General features: G+C 44.7%; 1 protein-coding gene across 8 annotated transcripts in view; it reads left to right on the plus strand.

Annotated features, from left to right (window-relative positions):
- The window catches only part of enah (ENAH actin regulator), a 582,073-nt gene that overhangs the window by 495,055 nt on the left and 66,505 nt on the right, over positions 1-20,513 (plus strand). For all 8 annotated transcript variants that reach the window (XM_070885881.1, XM_070885879.1, XM_070885882.1 and 5 more), the window contains 3 exons: positions 4,998-5,329; positions 6,879-7,024; positions 17,100-17,157. In XM_070885881.1, the coding sequence (XP_070741982.1) occupies positions 4,998-5,329; positions 6,879-7,024; positions 17,100-17,157 (536 nt within the window). The remainder of the gene's footprint in view (positions 1-4,997; positions 5,330-6,878; positions 7,025-17,099; positions 17,158-20,513) is intronic.

Raw genomic sequence — 20,513 nt, forward strand, 5'->3', positions numbered from 1 at the left:
GCCATTCAATGAGTTCATGGCTGAACATGCAACTTCAGTACCCCATTCCTGCTTTCTTGTCATACTCCTTGATCCCCCTAGTAGTGAGGACTACATCTAACTCCTTTTTGAATATATTTAGTGAATTGGCCTCAACAACTTCCTGTGCTAGGGAATCCCACAGGTTCACCACTCTCTGGGTGAAGAAGTTTCTCCTCATCTCGGTCCTAAATGGCTTACCCCTTATCCTTAGACTGTGACCCCTGGTTCTGGACTTCCCCAACATTGGGAACATTCTTCCTGCATCTAACCTGTCTAAATCCCTCATAATTTTAGACGTTTCTATGAGATCCCCTCTCATTCTTCTGAACTCCAGTGAATACAAGCCCAGTTGATCCAGTCTTTCTTGATATGTCAGTCCCGTCATCCCGGGAATCAGTCTGGTGAACCTTCGCTGCACTCCCTCAATAGCAAGAATGTCCTTCCTCAAGTTAGGAGACCAAAACTGTACACAATACTCCAGGTGTGACCTTACCAAGGTAGTAACACCTCCCTGCCCCTGTACTCAAATCTCCTCGCTATGAAGGCCAACATGCCATTTGCTTTCTTAACCGCCTGATGTACCTGCATGCCAACCTTCAATGACTGATGTACCATGACACCCAGGTCTCGTTGCACCTCCCCTTTTCCTAATCTGTCACCATTCAGATAATAGTCTGTCTCTCTGTTTTTACCACCAAAGTGGATAACCTCACATTTATCCACATTATACTTCATCTGCCATGCATTTGCCCACTCACCTAACCTATCCAAGTCACTCTGCAGCCTCAGCATCCTCCTCGCAGCTCACACTGCCACCCAACTTAGTGTCATCCGCAAATTTGAAGATACTACATTTAATCCCCTCGTCTAAATCATTAATGTACAATGTAAACAGCTGGGGCCCCAGCACAGAACCTTGCAGTACCCCACTAGTCACTGCCTGCCATTCTGAAAAGTACCCATTTACTCCTACTCCTTGCTTCCTGTCTGACAACCAGTTCTCAATCCATGTCAGCAAACTACCCCCAATCCCATGTGCTTCAACTTTGCACATTAATCTCTTGTGTGGGACCTTGTCAAAAGCCTTCTGAAAGTCCAAATATACCACATCAACTGGTTCTCCCTTGTCCACTCGACTGGAAACATCCTCAAAAAATTCCAGAAGATTTGTCAAACATGATTTCCCTTTCACAAATCCATGCTGACTTGGACATATCATGTCATCTCTTTCCAAATGTGCTGCTATGACATCCTTAATAATTGATTCCATCACCTTACCCACTACTGATGTCAGGCTGACCGGTCTATAATTCCCTGTTTTCTCTCTCCCTCCTTTTTTTAAAAAGTGGGGTTACATTGGCTACCCTCCACTCCGTAGGAACTGATCCAGAGTCTATGAAATGTTGTAAAATGACTGTCAATGCACCCGCTATTTCCAAGGCCGCCTCCTTAAGTACTCTGGGATGCAGTCCATCAGGCCCTGTGGATTTATCGGCCTTCAATCTCATCAATTTCCCCAACACAATTTCCCGACTAATAAGGATCTCCCTCAGTTCCTCCTTCTTACTGGACCCTCTGACCCCTTTTATATCCGGTAGGTTGTTTGTGTCCTCCTTAGTGAATACCGAACCAAAGTACTTGTTCAATTGGTCTGCCATTTCTTTGTTCCCCGTTATGACTTCCCCTGATTCTGACTGCATGGGACCTACGTTTGTCTTTACTAACCTTTTTCTATTTACATATCTATAGAAACTTTTGCAGTCCGTCTTAATGTTCCTGCCAGCTTCTTCTCGTACTCCATTTTCCCTGCCCTAATCAAACCCTTTGTCCTCCTCTGCTGAGTTCGAAATTTCTCCCGTTCGCTGCTATTTCTGGCCAATTTGTATGCCACTTCCTTGGCTTTAATACTATCCCTGATTTCCCTTGATAGCCACGGTTGAACCACCTTCCCTTTTTTATTTTTACGCCAGACAGGAATGTACAATTGTTGTAATTCATCCATGCGGTCTCTAAATGTCTGCCATTGCCCATCCACAGTCAACCCCTTAAGTATCATTCGCCAATCTATCCTAGCCAATTCACGCCTCATACCTTCAAAGTTACCCTTCTTTAAGTTCTGGACTATGGTCTCTGAATTAACTGTTTCATTCTCCATCCTAATGTCGAATTCCAACATATTATAGTCACTCTTCCCCAAGGGGCCTCGCACAATGAGATTGCTAATTAATCCTCTCTCATTACACAACACCCAGTCTAAGATGGCCTCCCCCCTAGTTGGTTCCTCGACATATTGGTCTAGAAAACCATCTCTTATGCACTCCAGGAAATCCTCCTCCACCGTATTGCTTCCAGTTTGGTTAGCCCAATCTATGTGCATATTAAAGTCACCCATTATAACTGCTGCACCTTTATTGTATGCACCTCTAATTTCCTGTTTGATGCGCTCCCCAACATCACTACTACTGTTTGGAGGTCTGTACACAACTCCCACTAACGTTTTTTGCCCTTTGGTGTTCTGCAGCTCTACCCATATCGATTCCACATCATCCAAGCTAATGTCCTTCCTAACTATTGCATTAATCTCCTCTTTAACCAGCAATGCTACCCCACCTCCTTTTCCTTTTATTCTATCCTTCCTGAATGTTGAATACCCTTGGATGTTGAGTTCCCAGCCCTGATCATCCTGGAGCCACGTCTCTGTAATCCCAATCACATCATATTTGTTAACATCTATTTTCACCGTTAATTCATCCACCTTATTGAATTTCCTGTTTGATGCCGTCCCCTACAGTACCACTACTGTTTGGAGGCCTATATACAACTCCCACCAATGTTTTCTGCCCTTTGGTGCTCCTTAGCTCCACCCAGATTGATTCTACATCTTGATTTTCTGAGCCAATATCCTTTCTCACTATTGCTCTGATTTCATCCTTTACTAACAACGCCACACCACCCCCTCGTTCTTTTTGCCTGACCTTCCTAAATATCGAATATCCTTGGATATTCAGTTCCCAACCCTGGTCACCCTGTAAACATGTCTCCGGAATTGCAACGATATCGTATCCGTTTACATCTATTTGCGTTAATTTGTCTACCTTATTACAGATGCTTTGTGCATTCAGATACATTGTTTTTAAATTTGTCTTTTTAACATTATTAGACATCGTAAAATTATTTTGTACTATAGCTCTATTTGATTTATTGCTATTTTTTCTTACCTGGACCCTATTTGTTAGTGCACTCTTGTGTTTGTATGCTCTGTCCCTTCCTGACATAATCTGGTTATCTTTACCATAATCACTTTCCTGTATTGCTTCCTTTTCTTTTCTCTTTAGCATTCTAGATTGCACTCTACTGCGACCATTCTTCTCTCTCTCTCTCTCTCTCTCTCTCTCTCTCCCTTCTCCCCCCCCCCCCCACCCCCCGCTTTATTTAGTTTAAAGCCCTGTTTTTTTAGTGTGAAGACCAATACAAAATATTTGTTCAAAGTCTCTGCCATTTTCCTGTCTCCCTTTATTAATTTCCCAGTCTCATCCTCTGAAGGACCAACATTAACTTTTGACGTAACTGTAGAAACTCTTATTATCTGTTTTTATATTTCGTGCTAGTTTCATAATCTATCTTCCCTCTCTTTTTAAAAGTACGTCACTGGCTGTAAAGCGCTTTGGGACATTGAGGTCGTGAAAGGCGCTATATGAATTCAAGTTTGTTCTTGTGCAAGAGTTAAGGAAAGGGAAAAGATAAATCTGGAAAGGTTGCTTTGGATTAAATTATGAAAGCAGGACACGATGGGCCAGAATGGCCTCCTCCTGCGCAGTAAATTTCTATGTTTCTATGTTTAAGGGGACAAACTGTAAAAGATAAATTGAAGATTGATATTGGAAGATTCTCTTCACATAGAGGGTGATCAATACATATAATTCCAGAAATAGTTGTGGAGGCAAAAACCTTGGAATCATTAACAGTTTGATGGTGTGTTGAGAGATTTTTATGAATGGAAGAATTTAGATGAGCCGAATGGACAGCTTCATCTGTTACTATCGGTGCTCTTGAGGTCGTTCACATCACCGTAGTTACAGTTTTTTGACAAATGAAACTTAACAAATTAATCGCCTGCAATAGCACAACTGTTGGTAAATGCCAATAAGTCAATGTCAGTAGTGCGATTTAAGACACATTTCAGCCACATAAAGGAGAGCAAAAGAGAAAATAGAAAACTTGTGATTCAAGTGACCGATGAGAAGAAAGGCAATAAAGAATGGGCTGAGGCTAATTTTCATCAACGTATTCTATGATTTATTATCTTCAAAATAATAGTTTTGTCTGTCCTGGGCCCGGAGCTGGGAGCATGTGGTCTGGACTGAGTGACGGTTGCACCGACCAATGGGCGATCCAGGCCCACCCAGCCTCGCAACCAATCAAGGTGGGGAGCAATGGCTCGAATTTTAAAAGTTTGATTGCCGCTGGGTCTGCTCCAATGAGGAAGCGGCAGTGGATGCGGCGGGCCAATGTGGTCGGGACCATCCCGGGCGGTGCTGCGGAGCCGAGAGGAGCATGTGGCGAGGGAGAGAGGGAGGACATCAGCGTTGATTCTGTAGACAAAGATGATGATAACAGTCTCAAAAAGTACTGTTGCAATAAAGATACTAATTTGACCGTAAATGTTTTGTGGGCCTCTGCCAGTTAATGAGTAAAAAAGTTTTTTTCCACTTAACATTTGTTTACAAATTTGTTTTAAGGATTTCTTTAGTTATGTTCTAATAATATAACGTGTATCTAGAGGTGTAGTATTTAGAGGCCCTGTCTTATCCCACAGTTCATCTTGCATAGATTTCTGTAAGAGCAGTTTACATGCACACAGACACAGATGTGACAGTTATTTATTTTATTTTGTTTTCTCAAGAAATGTACAAACTCTCAGTAGTTTTGTATCGGGTTCGATATGTCTTGATCTGAATTTTACTCTACCAACACAGGTATTGCCCCAACAAGTGATGGTGTCCAAGGACTACCAGTCCCTCCACCTGCACCCCCTCTTCCTCCTGGACCATTGCAGCCACCAGCACCACCAGCATCAGGACCACCGTTGCCACCAGGTCCACCACCTGCTCCTCCGCTGCCAGGACCACCTCCACCACCTGGACCACCACCTCCCCTTCCAGGGCAGGCTCTACCTCCTGTCCCACCTCCCCCTCCTGCCCCACCTCTTCCCTCCTCAGGTTTTTCATCATCCATGGCTGAAGATGATCGGCCACTGACAGGACTGGCAGCTGCGCTGGCTGGAGCTAAACTCCGAAAAGTGGGACGGGTAAGTGCAAGTCATATAGGGTTAATTCTCCAACTTCAACCCATTCACTATGAACCAGTGTAATCTGTAATAGTCTTCTTTACGTGATGGTCAGCAAGTAAAGAAATGGTTTCAAGAAAATGTAAGAGTCAAAAGTTAAACTGTGAGCATCACTTCAAGGAGTGATCCTTGGTTGTAGGTGTCCGCCTTGGCTTAGTTGTAACAGGCGCACCTCTGAGTCAGATATCTTGGGTTCAAGTGCCACTCTAGAGACTTGAGCTCATAATCCAGGCTGACACTGCAATGCAGTACTGAGGGAGTGCTGTATTATGGATGAGACATTAAACAGAGGCTCCATCTGCCCACTCAGGAGGACATAAAAGATCCCATGGCACTATTTGAAGAAGAGCAGGGGCATTTTCCCTGGTCTCCTGGCCAATATTTAGCTCTTAACCAACATAATTTAAAAAAATGCTGTGGTCTTGTATCACTGCTATTTGTGGGCACACTGGGTGTCATGCTTTCTACATTTTCAGGAAGGCCAATGGAATGTTGGCCTTTATTGCAAGGGGGATAGAGTATAAAAGCAGAGAAGTCCTGCTACAACTGTACAGGGTATTGTTGAGACCACACCTGGAGTACTGCGTACAGTTTTGGTCTCAGTATTTAAGGAAGGATATATTTGCTTTTGGAGGCAGTTCAGAGAAGGTTCATTAGGTTGATTCCGGAGATGAGGGGGTTGACTTATGAAGGTAGGTTGGGCTTTTACACATTGGAGTTCAGAAGAACGAAAGGTGATCTTATTGAAACTTATAAGACAATGAGGGGGCTCAACAAGGTGGATGCAGAGAGGATATTTCCACTCATTGGGGAAACTAAAACTAGGAGACATAGTCTTAGAATAAGGGGCCGTCCATTTAAAACTGAGATGAGGAGAAATTTCTTCGCTGAGGGTTGTAAATCTGTGGAATTCTCTGCCCCAGAGAGCTGTGGAGGTTGGGTCATTTAAGGCGGAGATAGACAGATTTTTGAGCGATAAGGGAGTGAAGGATTATGGGGAGCAGGCAGGGAAGTGGAGCTGAGTCCATGATCGGATTAGCTCTGATCTTATTAAATGGCGGAGCAGGCTCGAGGGGACAGGTGGTCCTCTGCTCTTATTTCTTAAGTTCTTATTACAACAGTGACTACAGTTCAAAAAGTACTGTAAAGCACTTTGGTGTGTCTGAGGTCTATATCAATGGAAGCCCCTTCCTTTCCTTTATATCAGTTGGAGATTTAGTCTTATGGAAAATTTAAATATAATAGTTCCTTGCTGACACTCACTGCCTTGGTTCAGAATGAAGTGTGGTCATTTGGGTGAAGTGCTAGAAAGCTGCAGGCCCCTGTTAAACCTTACCTTAGCCTGAGTCAGTGGCCTTGTTGGCAGAGAGAGAGGTTCATAGTTTGTTTTTTGCCAGTTGGAGCAAATAGTGTAACAGAAGGCGACAGACATCTTGTCTCAGACAGTGGACATGGGTCAGGTGTTTGGTTTTATAATGAAGAGGTCATTTCATTTTTATTTTCTCTACAGACTGACGAGTCTTCAAGTTCTGTGATGGGCAGCGTTAGCTCGGTCTCCACTCCTTCTAAATCTGAGTCTTCACGGGGTAATGGAGCCCCGATTTCTATAGGAGGTACTGGTCTGATGGAAGAAATGAGCGCCCTGCTGGCCAGGAGGTGAGTTTTGTCTAATACTCGTGGCTGGGATGGATGACCATTAATATAAAACGGTCAGAAATGGCGTTTAGTGAATCTGTCATTCAGGACCTTTGTACCTCTCCTTTATCCCTTTACTTCCTACTGTATCAAGAATTGATCCACTTCCATTTTTTAATGCAGTATGTCCTGAATTAGCTGCCAATCCATTCCAGGTGTCAAATCAATTCTGTCCAAACTCGTAAAATCCAAAATTGGGGATAAAATTAATGAGCATTAGAAATATATGGGCCAATCCAGGACACCAACAACTTGTATTAATATAGCGACTTTAACGTAGTGCAATGTCCCAAGGCGCTTCACAGGAATATTGAGATCTTAGAAAATTGACACCAAGCTGCGTAAGGAGAAATTAGGGCAGGTGACGGTCAACGAGGTATGTTTTAAGGAGCATCTTGAAGGGGGAAAGAGAGGTCAAGAGGTGGAGAGATTTAGGCAGGGAGTTCCAGAGCTTAGGGCCAAGGCAATAGAAGGCACGGCCACCAGTGGGTGGAGCGATTATAATCAGGATGCTCAAGAGGTCAGAATTAGAGGAGCGCAGACATCTGTGGACAGGGGGCGGGGATTTGAAAATGGATGAGAATTTTGAAGTCGAGATGTTGCATAACCAGGAGCCAATGTAGGTCAGAGAGCACAGGGGTGATGGGTGAGCAGGACTTGGTGTAAGTTAGGACACGGGCAGCCGAGTTTTGGATCACCTCTAGTTTACACAGGGTAGAATGTGGGAGGCCAGCCAGGAGTGCGTTGGGATAGTCTAGTCTAGAGCTAACAAAGGCAGGGATGAGGGCTTCAGCAGCGGATGAGCTGAGGCAAGGGCGGAGATGGGCGATGTTAGAGGTGGAAATAGGTGATCTTCCTTAACAACCAGCACAAGTCAAGTAACAAATTTTGAGGAAGTGACTAAAGGGATCACAGACCAGATAGTGTATATGGATTTTGAAGGTGTTTGATGAGGTGTCTTGCAAAGTTTGTTGTCAAAAATTTAGTTGTATGATACAAAAGGAAATGTAGCAGCATGAATAAAAATCAAATGTTGGGGTTACTGGGTGTTGGAAGTGGTGTACTCGGGGTTAATGCTGGCTCCACTTTAGTTATATGTCGATGATTTGGAGTTGGGCATACAGAGTATGATCTTGAAATTTACTGATAGTACTATAGTACGGTGTTAAAATTCTCATCCTTGGTTTCAAATCCATTGATGGCCTCGCCCCTTCCTATCTCTAACTTCCTCCGGCCGACAACCTTCCAAGCTCTCTCAGCTCCTCCAATTTGGCCTCTTGCGCATCCTCTATTTTAAGCGTTCCCCCATTACTGGCCGTATTTTAAGCTGTGTGGAATTCCCTCCCTATACCTCTCCGCCTCTCTACCTCTCCTCCTTTAAGACACTCCTTAAACCCTACCTCTAACCAACCTTTGATCGCCTGCCCTAATATCTCCTCATGTGACTCCTGACAACTTTCGTTTGTTAACGTTCCTGTGAAGCGCCTTGGGACTGTTTATACATTAAAGGCGCTATATAAATGTTGGGGTTTGACAAACAGCGAGGAGGACTATATAAACACGTCAGGAAGAAGATAGGGTAGCAGAATGGGCAGGGAGATGGTAGATGCAATTTAATGTGGAGAAGCGGTTCTCCCCTCTCTCGTATCCTCCCCCACTTGCGGTTACAATCTCTCTCTGGATCCCCTCTATCTCTCTCTGGATCCCCCCTCTCTCTCTCCGGATCCCCCCTCTCTCTCTCCGGATCCCCCCTCTCTCTCTCCGGATCCCCTCTCTCTCTCTCTCTCTCTCTCTCTGGATCCCCTCTCTCTCTCTCTCTCTGGATCCCCTCTCTCTCTCTCTCTCCGGATCCCCTCTCTCTCTCTCCGGATCCCCTCTCTCTCTCTCCGGATCCCCTCTCTCTCTCTATCTCCGGATCCCCTCTCTCTCTCTCTCTCTCCGGATCCCCTCTCTCTCTCTCTCTCTCCGGATCCCCTCTCTCTCTCTCTGGATCCCCTCTCTCTCTCTCTCTCTCCGGATCCCCTCTCTCTCTCTCTCTCTCTCCGGATCCCCTCTCTCTCTCTCTCTCTCTCTCCGGATCCCCTCTCTCTCTCTCTCCGGATCCCCTCTCTCTCTCTCTCCGGATCCCCTCTCTCTCTCTCTCCGGATCCCCTCTCTCTCTCTCTCCGGATCCCCTCTCTCTCTCTCTCTCTCCGGATCCCCTCTCTCTCTCTCTCCGGATCCCCTCTCTCTCTCTCTCTCTCCGGATCCCCTCTCTCTCTCTCTCTCTCCGGATCCCCTCTCTCTCTCTCTCTCTCCGGATCCCCTCTCTCTCTCTCTCTCTCTCCGGATCCCCCCTCTCTCTCTCTCCGGATCCCCCCTCTCTCTCTCCGGATCCCCCCTCTCTCTCTCCGGATCCCCCCTCTCTCTCTCTCTCTCTCTCTCTCGGATTCCCCCCTTCTCTCTCTCTCTCTCTCTCTCTCTCTCTCTCTCTCTCTCTCTCTCTCTCTCTCTCTCTCTCTCTCTCTCTCTCTCAGATTTTCCCTCTCTCCCATGGGTCCCCTATCTCTCTCTCTCTTTCGGGGACGACACGCCTCATTATTTCTCTCTCTCTCTGGAGATAGGCGTCTTTGCGGCCGCAACCGAGACTCCAGGATGGTATGTTGCCTCCCTGGTGCAAGGGTCAAGGATGTCTCGGAGCGGGTGCAGGGCATTCTGAAAAGAGAGGGTGAACAGCCAGTTGTCGTGGTGCATATAGGTACCAACGATATAGGTTAAAAAACGGGATGAGGTCCTACAAGATGAATTTAGGGAGCTAGTAGCTAAATTGAAAATTGGACTGCAAAAGTAGTAATACCAGTGCCACGTGCTAGTCAGAGTAGGAATCGCAGGATAGCTCAGATGAATACGTGGCTTGGGGAGTGGTGCAGAAGGAAGGGATTCGAATTCCTGGGACGTTGGAATCGGTTCTGGGGAGGTGGGACCAGTACAAACCAGACGGTCTGCACCTGGGCAGGACCGGAACCACTATCCTAGGGGGAGTGTTTGCTAGTGCTGTTGGGAAGGAGTTAAACTAATATAGCAGGGGGATGGGAACCTATGCAGGGAGACGGAGGGAAGTAGAATGGGGGCAGAAGCAAAAGATAGAAAGAAGAAAAGTAAAAGTTGAGGGCAGAGAAAGCTAAGGCAAAAAGCAAAAAGGGCCACGTTACAGCAAAATTCTAAACATAGAAAGATAGAAAATAGGTGCAGGAGTAGGCCATTCGGCCCTTCGAACCTGCACTTCCATTCAATGAGTTCATGGCTGAACATGCAACTTCAGTACCCCATTCCTGCTTTCTCGCCATACCCCTTAATCCCCCTAGTAGTAAGGACTACATCTAACTTCTTTTTGAATATATTTAGTGAATTGGCCTCAACAACTTTCTGTGGTAGAGAATTCCACAGGTTCACCACTCTCTGGGTGAAGAAGTTTCTCCTCATCTCGGTCCTAAATGGTTTACCCCTTATCCTTAGATTGTGACCCCTGGTGATCTGGACTTCCCCAACCTTGGGAACATTCTTCCTCCATCTAACCTGTCTAAACCCGGCAGAATTTTAAATGTTTCGATGAGATTCCCTCTCATTCTTCTGAACTCCAGTGAATACAAGCCCAGTTGATCCAGTCTTTCTTGATAGGTCAGTCCCGCCATCCCGGGAATCAGTCTGGTTAACCTTCGCTGCACTCCCTCAATAGCAAGAATGTCCTTCCTCAAGTTAGGAGACCTATGTTTGTCTTCGCTAATCTTTCTCTCCACATATCTGTAGAAGCTTTTGCAGTCAGTTTTCATGTTCCCGGCAAGCTTTGTCTTGTAATCTATTTTCCCTCTCTTAATTAAACCCTTTGTCCTCCTCTACTGAATTCTAAATTTCTCCCAGTCCTCAGGTTTGTTGTTTTTTCTGACAAATTATATGCCTCTTCCTTGGATTTAACACTATCCTTAATTTCCCTTGTTAGCCACAATTGAGCCACCTTCCCAGTTTTATTTTTACTCCAGGCAGGGATGGACCATCAGGCCCTGAGGATTTATCGGCCTTCAATCCCATCAATTTCCCCAACACAATTTCCCGACTAATAAAGATTTCCCTCAGTTCCTTCTTCTTACTAGACCCTCTGACCCCTTTTATATCCGGAAGATTGTTTGTGAATCCTTAGTGAATACTGAACCAAAGTACTTGTTCATTGGTCTGCCATTTCTTTGTTCCCTGTCATGACTTCCCCTGATTCTGACTGCAGGGGACCTACGTTTGTCTTTACTAACCTTTTTCTCTTTACATATCTATCGAAGCTTTTGCAGTCCGTCTTAATGTTCCCTGCAAGCTTCCTCGTACTCTATTTTCCCTGCCCTAATCAAACCCTTTGTCCTCCTCTGCTGAGTTCTAAATTTCTCACAGTCCCTGGGTTCATTGCTATTTCTGGCCAATTTGTATGCCACTTCCTTGGCTTTAATACTGTCCCTGATTTTCCTTGATAGCCACGGTTGAGCCACCTTCCCTTTTTTATTTTTACGCCAGACAGGGATGTACAATTGTTGTAGTTCATCCATGCGATCTCTAAATGTCTGCCATTGCCCATCCACTGTCAACCCCTTAAGTATCATTCGCAAATCTATCTTAGCCAATTCATGCCTCATACCTTCAAAGTTACCCTTCTTTAAGTTCTGGACCATGGTTTCATTCTACATCCTAATGTAGAATTCCACCATATTATGGTCACTCTTCCCTAAGGGGCCTTGCACAATGAGATTGCTAATTAATCCTCTCTCATTACACAACACCCAGTCGAAGATGGCCTCCCCCCGAGTTGGTTCCTTGACATATTGGTCTATAAAACCATCCCTTATGCACTCCAGGAAATCCTCCTCCACTGTATTGCTTCCAGTTTGGTTAGCCCAATCTATATGCATATAAAGAGGGAAAGTGTATTAAAAAGGAGGGAGAGAGAAAACAGGGAATTATAGACCGGTCAGCCTGACCTCAGTCGTGGGTAAAATGATGGAATCAATTATTAAGGATGTCATAGCAGTGCATCTGGAAAATGGTGACATGATAGGTCCAAGTCAGCATGGATTTGTGAAAGGGAAATCATGCTTGACAAATCTTCTGGAATTTTTTGAGGATGTTTCCAGTAAAGTGGACAAAGGAGAACCAGTTGATGTGGTATATTTGGACTTTCAGAAGGCTTTCGACAAGGTCCCACACAAGAGATTAATGTGCAAAGTTAAAGCACATGGGATTGGGGGTAGTGTGCTGACGTGGATTGCGAACTGGTTGTCAGACAGGAAGCAAAGAGTAGGAGTAAACGGGTACTTTTCAGAATGGCAGGCAGTGACTAGTGGAGTGCCGCAAGGTTCTGTGCTGGGGCCCCAGCTGTTTACATTGTACATTAATGATTTAGACGAGGGGATTAAATGCAGTATCTCCAAATTTGCGGATGACACTAAGTTGGGTGGCAGTGTGAGCTGCGAGGAGGATGCTATTAGGCTGCAGAGTGACTTGGATAGGTTAGGTGAGTGGGCAAATGCATGGCAGATGAAGTATAATGTGGATAAATGTGAGGTTATCCACTTTGGTGGTAAAAACAGAGAGACAGACTATTATCTGAATGGTGACAGATTAGGAAAAGGGAAGGTGCAACGAGACCTGGGTGTCATGGTACATCAGTCATTGAAGGTTAGCATGCAGGTACAGCAGGCGGTTAAGAAAGCAAATGGCATGTTGGCCTTCATAGCGAGGGGATTTGAATACAGGGGCAGGGAGGTGTTGCTACAGTTGTACAGGGCCTTGGTGAGGCCACACCTGGAGTATTGTGTACAGTTTTGGTCTCCTAACTTGAGGAAGGACATTCTTGCTATTGAGGGAGTGCAGCGAAGGTTCACCAGACTGATTCCCGGGATGGCGGGACTGACCTATCAAGAAAGATTGGATCAACTGGGCTTGTATTCACTGGAGTTCAGAAGAATGAGAGGGGACCTCATAGAAACGTTTAAAATTCTGACGGGTTTAGACAGGTTAGATGCAGAAAGAATGTTCCCAATGTTGGGGAAGTCCAGAACCAGGGGTCACAGTCTGAGGATAAGGGGTAAGCCATTTAGGACCGAGATGAGGAGAAACTTCTTCACCCAGAGAGTGGTGAACCTGTGGAATTCTCTACCACAGAAAGTAGTTGAGGCCAATTCACTAAATATATTCAAAAGGGAGTTAGATGAAGTCCTTACTACTCGGGGGATCAAGGGTTATGGCGAGAAAGCAGGAAGGGGGTACTGAAGTTTCATGTTCAGCCATGAACTCATTGAATGGCGGTGCAGGCTAGAAGGGCTGAATGGCCTGCTCCTGCACCTATTTTCTATGTTTCTATGTTTCTATAAGCCTGAAGGCTCTGTGCCTCAATACGAGGAGTATTTGGAATAAGGTGAACGAATTAATTGCGCAGATAACAGTTAACGGATATGATGTAATTGGCATCACGGAGACATGGCTCCAGGGTGACCAAGACTGGGTATTCAACATATAGGAAGGATAGACAGAAAGGAAAAGGAGGCAGGGTGGCATTGCTGGTTAAAGAGGAAATTAATGCAATAGTAAGAAAAGACATTAGCTTGGATGATGTGGAATCGGTATGGGTGGAGCTGCGGAATACCAAGGGACAGAAAACGCTGGTGGGAGTTGTGTACAGACCACCAAACAGTAGTAGTAAAGTTTGGGACAGCATCAAACAAGAAATTAGGGATGCATGCAATAAGGGTACAGCAGTTATCATGGGTGACTTTAATCTACATATTGATTGGGCTAACCAAACTGGTAGCAATGCGGTGGAGGAGGATTTCCTGGAGTGTATTAGGAATGGTTTTCTCGACCAGTATGTCGAGGAACCAACTAGGGAGCTGGCCATCCTAGACTGGGTGATGTGTAATGAGAAAGGACTAATTAGCAATCTTGTTGTGCGAGGCCCCTTGGGGAAGAGTGATCATAACATGGTAGAATTCTTTATTAAGATGGAGAGTGACACAGTTAATTCAGAAACTAGGGTCTTGAACTTAAGGAAAGGTAACTTCAAAGGTTTGAGGCGTGAATTGATTAGAATAGACTGGCAAATTATACTTAAAGGGTTGACGGTGGATAGGCAATGGCAAACATTTAAAGGTCACATGGATGAACTTCAGCAATTGTACATCCCTGCCTGGAATAAAAATAAAACGGGGAAGGTGGCTCAATTGTGGCTAACAAGGGAAATTAAGGATAGTGTTAAATCCAAGGAAGAGGCATATAAATTGTCAGAAAAAACAACAAACCTGAGGACTGGGAGAAATTTAGAATTCAGTAGAGGAGGACAAAGGGTTTAATTAAGAGAGGGAAAATAGATTACAAGACAAAGCTTGCCGGGAACATGAAAACTGACTGCAAAAGCTTCTACAGATATGTGAAGAGAAAAAGATTAGCGAAGACAAACATAGGTCTCCTAACTTGAGGAAGGACATTCTTGCTATTGAGGGAGTGCAGTGAAGGTTCACCAGACTGATTCCCAGGATGGCGGGACTGACATATCAAGAAAGACTGGATCAACTGGGCTTCTATTCACTGGAGTTCAGAAGAATGAGAGGGGATCTCATAGAAACGTTTAAAATTCTGACGGGTTTGGACAGGTTAGATGCAGGAAGAATGTTCCCAATGTTGGGGAAGTCCAGAACCAGGGGTCACAGTCTAAGGATAAGAGGTAAGCCATTTAGGACCGAGATGAGGAGAAACTTCTTCACCCAGAGAGTGGTGAACCTGTGGCATTCTCTGCCACAGAAAGTTGTTGAGGCCAATTTACTAAATATATTCAAAAAGGAGTTAGATGTAGTCCTTACTACTAGGGGGATCAAGAGGTATGGTGAGAAAGTAGGAATGGGGTACTGAAGTTACATGTTCAGCCATGAACTCATTGAATGGCGGTGCAGGCTCGAAGGGCCGAATGGCCTACGCCTGCACCTATTTTCTATGTTTCTATGTCCCTTGCAGTCAGATTCAGGTGAATTTATAATGGGGAACAAAGAAATGGCAGACCAATTGAAGAAATACTTTGGTTCTGTCTTCACGAAGGAAGACACAAATAACCTTCCGGAAGTACTAGGGGACCGAGGGTCTAGTGAGAAGGAGGAACTGAAGGATATCCTTATTAGGCGAGAAATTGTGTTAGGGAAATTGATGGGATTGAAGGCCGATAAATCCCCGGGGCCTGATAGTCTGCATCCCAGAGTACTTAAGGAAGTGGCCCTAGAAATAGTGGATGCATTGGTGATCATTTTCCAACAGTCTATTGACTCTGGATCAGTTCCTATGGACTCGAGGGTACCTAATGTAACGCCACGTTTTACAAAGGAAGGAGAGAGAAAACGGGGAATTATAGACCGGTTAGCCTGACATCAGTGGTGGGGAAAATGTTGGAATCAATTATTGAGGATGAAATAGCAGCACATTTGGAAAGCAGTGACAGGATCGGTCCAAGTCAGCATGGATTTATGAAGGGGAAATCATGCTTGACAAATCTTCTGGAATTTTTTGAGGATGTAACTAGTAGAGTGGACAAGGGGGAACCAGTGGATGTGGTGTATTTAGACTTTCAAAAGGCTTTTGACAAGGTCCCACACAATCAAAGCACATGGTATTGGGGATAATATACTGACGTGGATAGAGAACTAGTTGGCAGACAGGAAGCAGAGGGTCGGGATAAACGGATCCTTTTTGGAATGGGTGGCAGTGACGAGTGGGGTGCCGCAGGGCTCAGTGCTGGGACCCCAGCTATTTACAATATACATCAATGATTTGGATGAAGGAATTGAGTGTAATATCTCCAAGTTTGCAGATGACACTAAACTGGGTGGCGGTGTGAGCTGTGAGGAGGACGCTAAGAGGCTGCAGGGTGACTTGGACAGGTTAGGTGAGCGGGCAAATGCATGGCAGATGCAGTATAATGTGGATAAATGTGAGGTTCTCCACTTTGGGGGCAAAAATGCGAAGACAGAATATTATCTGAATCGTAGCAGATTCGGAAAAGTGGAGGTGCAATGAGACCTGGGTGTCATGGTTCATCAGTCATTGAAAGTTGGCATGCAGGTACAGCAGGTGGTGAAGAAGGCAAATGGTATGTTGGCCTTCATAGCTAGGGGATTTGAGTATAGGAGCAGGGAGGTCTTACTGCAGTTGTGCAGGGCCTTGGTGAGGCCTCACCTGGAATATTGTATTCAGTTTTGTTCTCCTAGGAAGGACGTTCTTGCTATTGAGGAAGTGCAGCGAAGGTTCACCAGACTGATTCCCGAGATGGCAGGACTGACTTATGAGGAGAGACTGGATCAACTGGGCCTCTATACATTGGAGTTTAGAAGGATGAGAGGGGATCTCAATGAAACATATAAGATTCTGACGGGACGAGACAAGTTAGATGCAGGTAGAATGTTCCCGATGTTGAGGAAGTCCAGAACCAGGGGACCTAATCTTAGGATAAGGAGTAGGCCATTTAGGACTGAGATGAAGAGAAACTTCTTCACTCAGAGAGTTGTTAACTTGTGGAATTCCCTACCGCAAAGAGTTGTTGATGCCAGTTCATTGGATATATTCAAGAGGGAGTTAGATATGGCCGTTATGGCTAAAGGGATCAAGGGGTATGGAGAGAAAGCAGGAAAAGGGTACTGAGGGAATGATCAGCCATGGTCTTATTGAATGGTGGTGCAGGCTTGAAGGGCTGAATGGCCTACTCCTGCACCTATTTTCTATGTTTCTCCCCCAGGTGGCCTGCCTCATTCCCTCCCTTTCCCGGGTGACACGCCTCATTCTCTCTCTCTCTCGCTCTTTCTCTCTCTCGCTCTCTCTCAGGCGGCATGCCTCATTGTCTGTTTCTCTCTCTCTCTCTCTCTCTCTCTCTCTCTCTCTCTCTCTCTCTGTCTCTGTCTCCCGGGTGGCGCGCCTCATTCTCTCGCTGTTTATCTTTATATATGTAGAAGTTGAATGATGTGGTTATTTCATTGTTTCTTTCCCTCAGGAGAAGAATTGCTGAAAAGGGTTCAGTTCCTGAAGCAGACCCTAAAGAAGAGAAGAACGTAAGTAGAGACCTGTGTTTCAGGATTCAGGCTGCCTACTGCTCACCTTAATCTGACATGTAATTCTTCTCCCCCTCTCCTCTTTCCCACACACCCCTCAATACATTCACATAAAAGCCATGATTAGTGAATGTGTAATTGCTTATTCCCAGGCCTATGTCAGTGGCCCTCCAACTCAGCAGCTGGAACAGTGCAAGCAACTGATTATAACATTTCTGCCAGAAAGTACCTCAGCCAAAGGCTGTCGATTAGATACAGAGCTTGTCACTCCACAGCTCTGTGTATCCACACTATATAATCAGTACAAATCGGTCACAATTCCAACTGTTTCAGCATTTAACTGTAGGAATACTGCTTTTCTTGATGTAATAATGACTTAGACTTCACAAAAGTGAGAAGTGATGCATTTTCTCGGAAGAACGAGGAGAGGCAATAAAGGGTACATTTCTAAATGGGGTGCATGAACAGAGAGACTTGGGGTATATGTACACAAATCATTGAAGGTGGCAGGGCAGGTTGACACAGCAGTTAAAAAAGCTTACGGGATCCTGGGCTTTACAAATAGAGGCATAGAGTACAACAACAAGGGAGTTATGATGAACCTTTATAAAACACTTTCGGCCTCAACTGGAGTATTGTGTCTAATTCTGGGCTCCGCACTTTAGGAACTATGTGTAGGCCTTGGAGAGAGTGCAGAAAAGGTTTACAAGAATGGTTCCAGGGATGAGGGACTTTAGTTATGTGTATAGACTAGAGAAGCTGGGGTTACATATGAATTCGGAGCAGGAGTAGGCCACCTGGTCCCTCGATCCTGCTCTGCCATTTAATATCATGGCTGATCTAATGCTTCACTTCCCTGCCCACTCCCCATAATCCTTTATTCCCTTATCACTCAAAAATCTGTCTATCACCGCCTTAAATATATTCAATGACCCAGCCTCCACAGCTCTCCAGGGCAGAGAATTCCATAGATTTATAACTCTCTGAGAAGAAATTCCTCCTCATCTCAGTTTTAATTGGGCAGCCCCTCATTCTGAGACTATGTCCCCTAGTTTTAGTTTCCCCTATGAGTGGCAATATCCTCTCTGCATCCACCTGGTCGAGCCCCCTTATTATTTTATATTTCGATAAAATCACCTCTCCAATGTGTATCGGCACAACCTACTCAACCTATCTTCATAAGTCAACCCCTTCAGTGAACCTCTGAACAGCCTCCAATGCAAGTGTATCCTTCCTTATTACGGAGACCAAAACTGTATGCAGTACTCCAGGTGTGGCCTTACCAATACCCTGTACAGTTGTAGCAGGACTTTTCTGCTTTTATACTCTATGTCCCTTGCAATAAAGGCCAACATTCCATTTGCCTTCCTAATTACTTGCTGTACCTTCATGCTAACTTTTTGTGTTTCATGCACAAGGACCCCCAGGCCCTTCTGTACTGCAGCACTTTGCAATTTTTCTCCATTTAAATTATCATTTGCTTTTCTATTTTTTCTGCCAAAGTGGATAACCTCACATTTACCCATATTATACTCCATCTGCCAAATTTTTGCCCACTCACTTAGCCTGTCTATATCCCTTTGCAGATTTTGTGTGTCCTCCTCACAATTTGCTTTCCCCACCCATCTTTGTATCAGCAGCAAACTTGGCTACATTACGCTCAATCCCTTTATCCAAGTCATTAATATAGCTTGTAAATAGTTGAGGCCCCAGCACCGATCCCTATGGCACCCCACTAGTCACTGTTTGCCAACCAGAAAACCATTTATCCCGACACTTTTTTCTGTTTGTTAGCCAATCCACTAATCATGCTAATATATTCCCCCGAACTTCGTGAATGTTTATCTTGTGCATTAACCTTTTATGTGGCACCTTATCGAATGCCTTCTGGAAATCCAAATACATCACATCTACTGGTTCCCCCTTATCCACCCTGCTCGTTACATTCTCAAAAAACTCCAGCAAATTTGTCAAACATGATTTCCCTTTCATAAAACCATGCTGACTCTGCTTGATTGAATTATGCTTTTCCAAATGTCCTACTACTGCTTCATTAATAATGGACTCCAGCATTTTCCCAACGACAGATGTTAGGCTAACTGGCGTATAGTTTCCTGCTTTTTGTCTGCCTCCTTTTTTAAATAGGGGCGTTACATTTGCGGTTTTCCAAACTGCTGGGACCGCCCCAGAATCCAGGGAATTTTGGTAGATTACAACCAATGCATCCACTACCTCCGCAGCCACTTCTTTTAAAACCCTCGGATGTAAGCCATCAGGTCCAGGGGACTTGTTCGCCTCTAGTCCCATTATTTTACCGAGTACTACTTCATTAGTGAAAGTATTAAGTTCCTCCCTCCCTGTAGCCCCTTGATTATCCACTATTGGGATGTTTTTAGTGTCTTCTACCTGAAGACCGATACAAAATATTTGTTCAACGTCTCTGCCATTTCCCTGTTCTCCATTTATTAATTCCCCAGTCTCATTCTCCAGGGGACCAACGTTTACTTTAGCCACTCTTTTCCTTTTTATGTATCTGTAGAAACTCTTACTATCTGTTTTTATATTTCATGCTAGTTTACTTTCATAATCTATCTTCCTCCTCTCTTTTTTTTAGTCGTTCTTTGCTGGCTTTTAAAAGTTTCCCAATCCTCTGGCCTCCCACTGGTCTTGACCACTTTGTATGCCCTTGTTTTCAATTTGATACCATCCCTTATTTCCTTAGTTAGCCACAGATGGTTATCCCTTCTCTTAGTCTTTCCTTCTCAATGGGATATATTTTTGTTGCGAGTTCTGAAATATCTCCTTAAATGTCTGCACTGCTCATCAGCCGTCCCATACTTGTTCTCAGAGCAGAGAAGGTTGAGAGGAGAGTTGATAGAGGTGTTCAAAATCATGATGTGTCTGAACAGTCAAGAGAAACTGTTCCCATTGGTAGAAGGGTCGAGAACCAGAGGACACAGATTTAAGGTGATTGGCAAAAGAACCAAACGTGACATGAGGGAAAACTTTTTTATACATCGAGTGGCTAGGATCTGGAATGCACTGCATGACAGTGGTGGAGGCAGATTCAATCGTGGCTTTCAAAAGGGAATTGGATGAGATCATAAGTAATATGAGCAGGAGTAGGCCTTTTGACCCCTCGAGTCCCTCCATTCAGTAAGATCATGGCTGATCTTTTACCTCAACTCCACTTTCCTGCACTATCCCCATATCTATCGACATCTTTCTTGAATATACTCAAAGACTGAGCCTCCACAGCCCTCCTGGGTAGAGAATACCAAAGATTCACAATTCTGAATGAAGAAATTTCTCCTCATCTCAATCCTAAATGGCCAACCCCTTACTTTGAGACTGTG

The sequence above is a fragment of the Pristiophorus japonicus genome, chromosome 7, assembly GCF_044704955.1.
Source record: "Pristiophorus japonicus isolate sPriJap1 chromosome 7, sPriJap1.hap1, whole genome shotgun sequence".
Taxonomy (NCBI): domain Eukaryota; kingdom Metazoa; phylum Chordata; class Chondrichthyes; family Pristiophoridae; genus Pristiophorus; species Pristiophorus japonicus.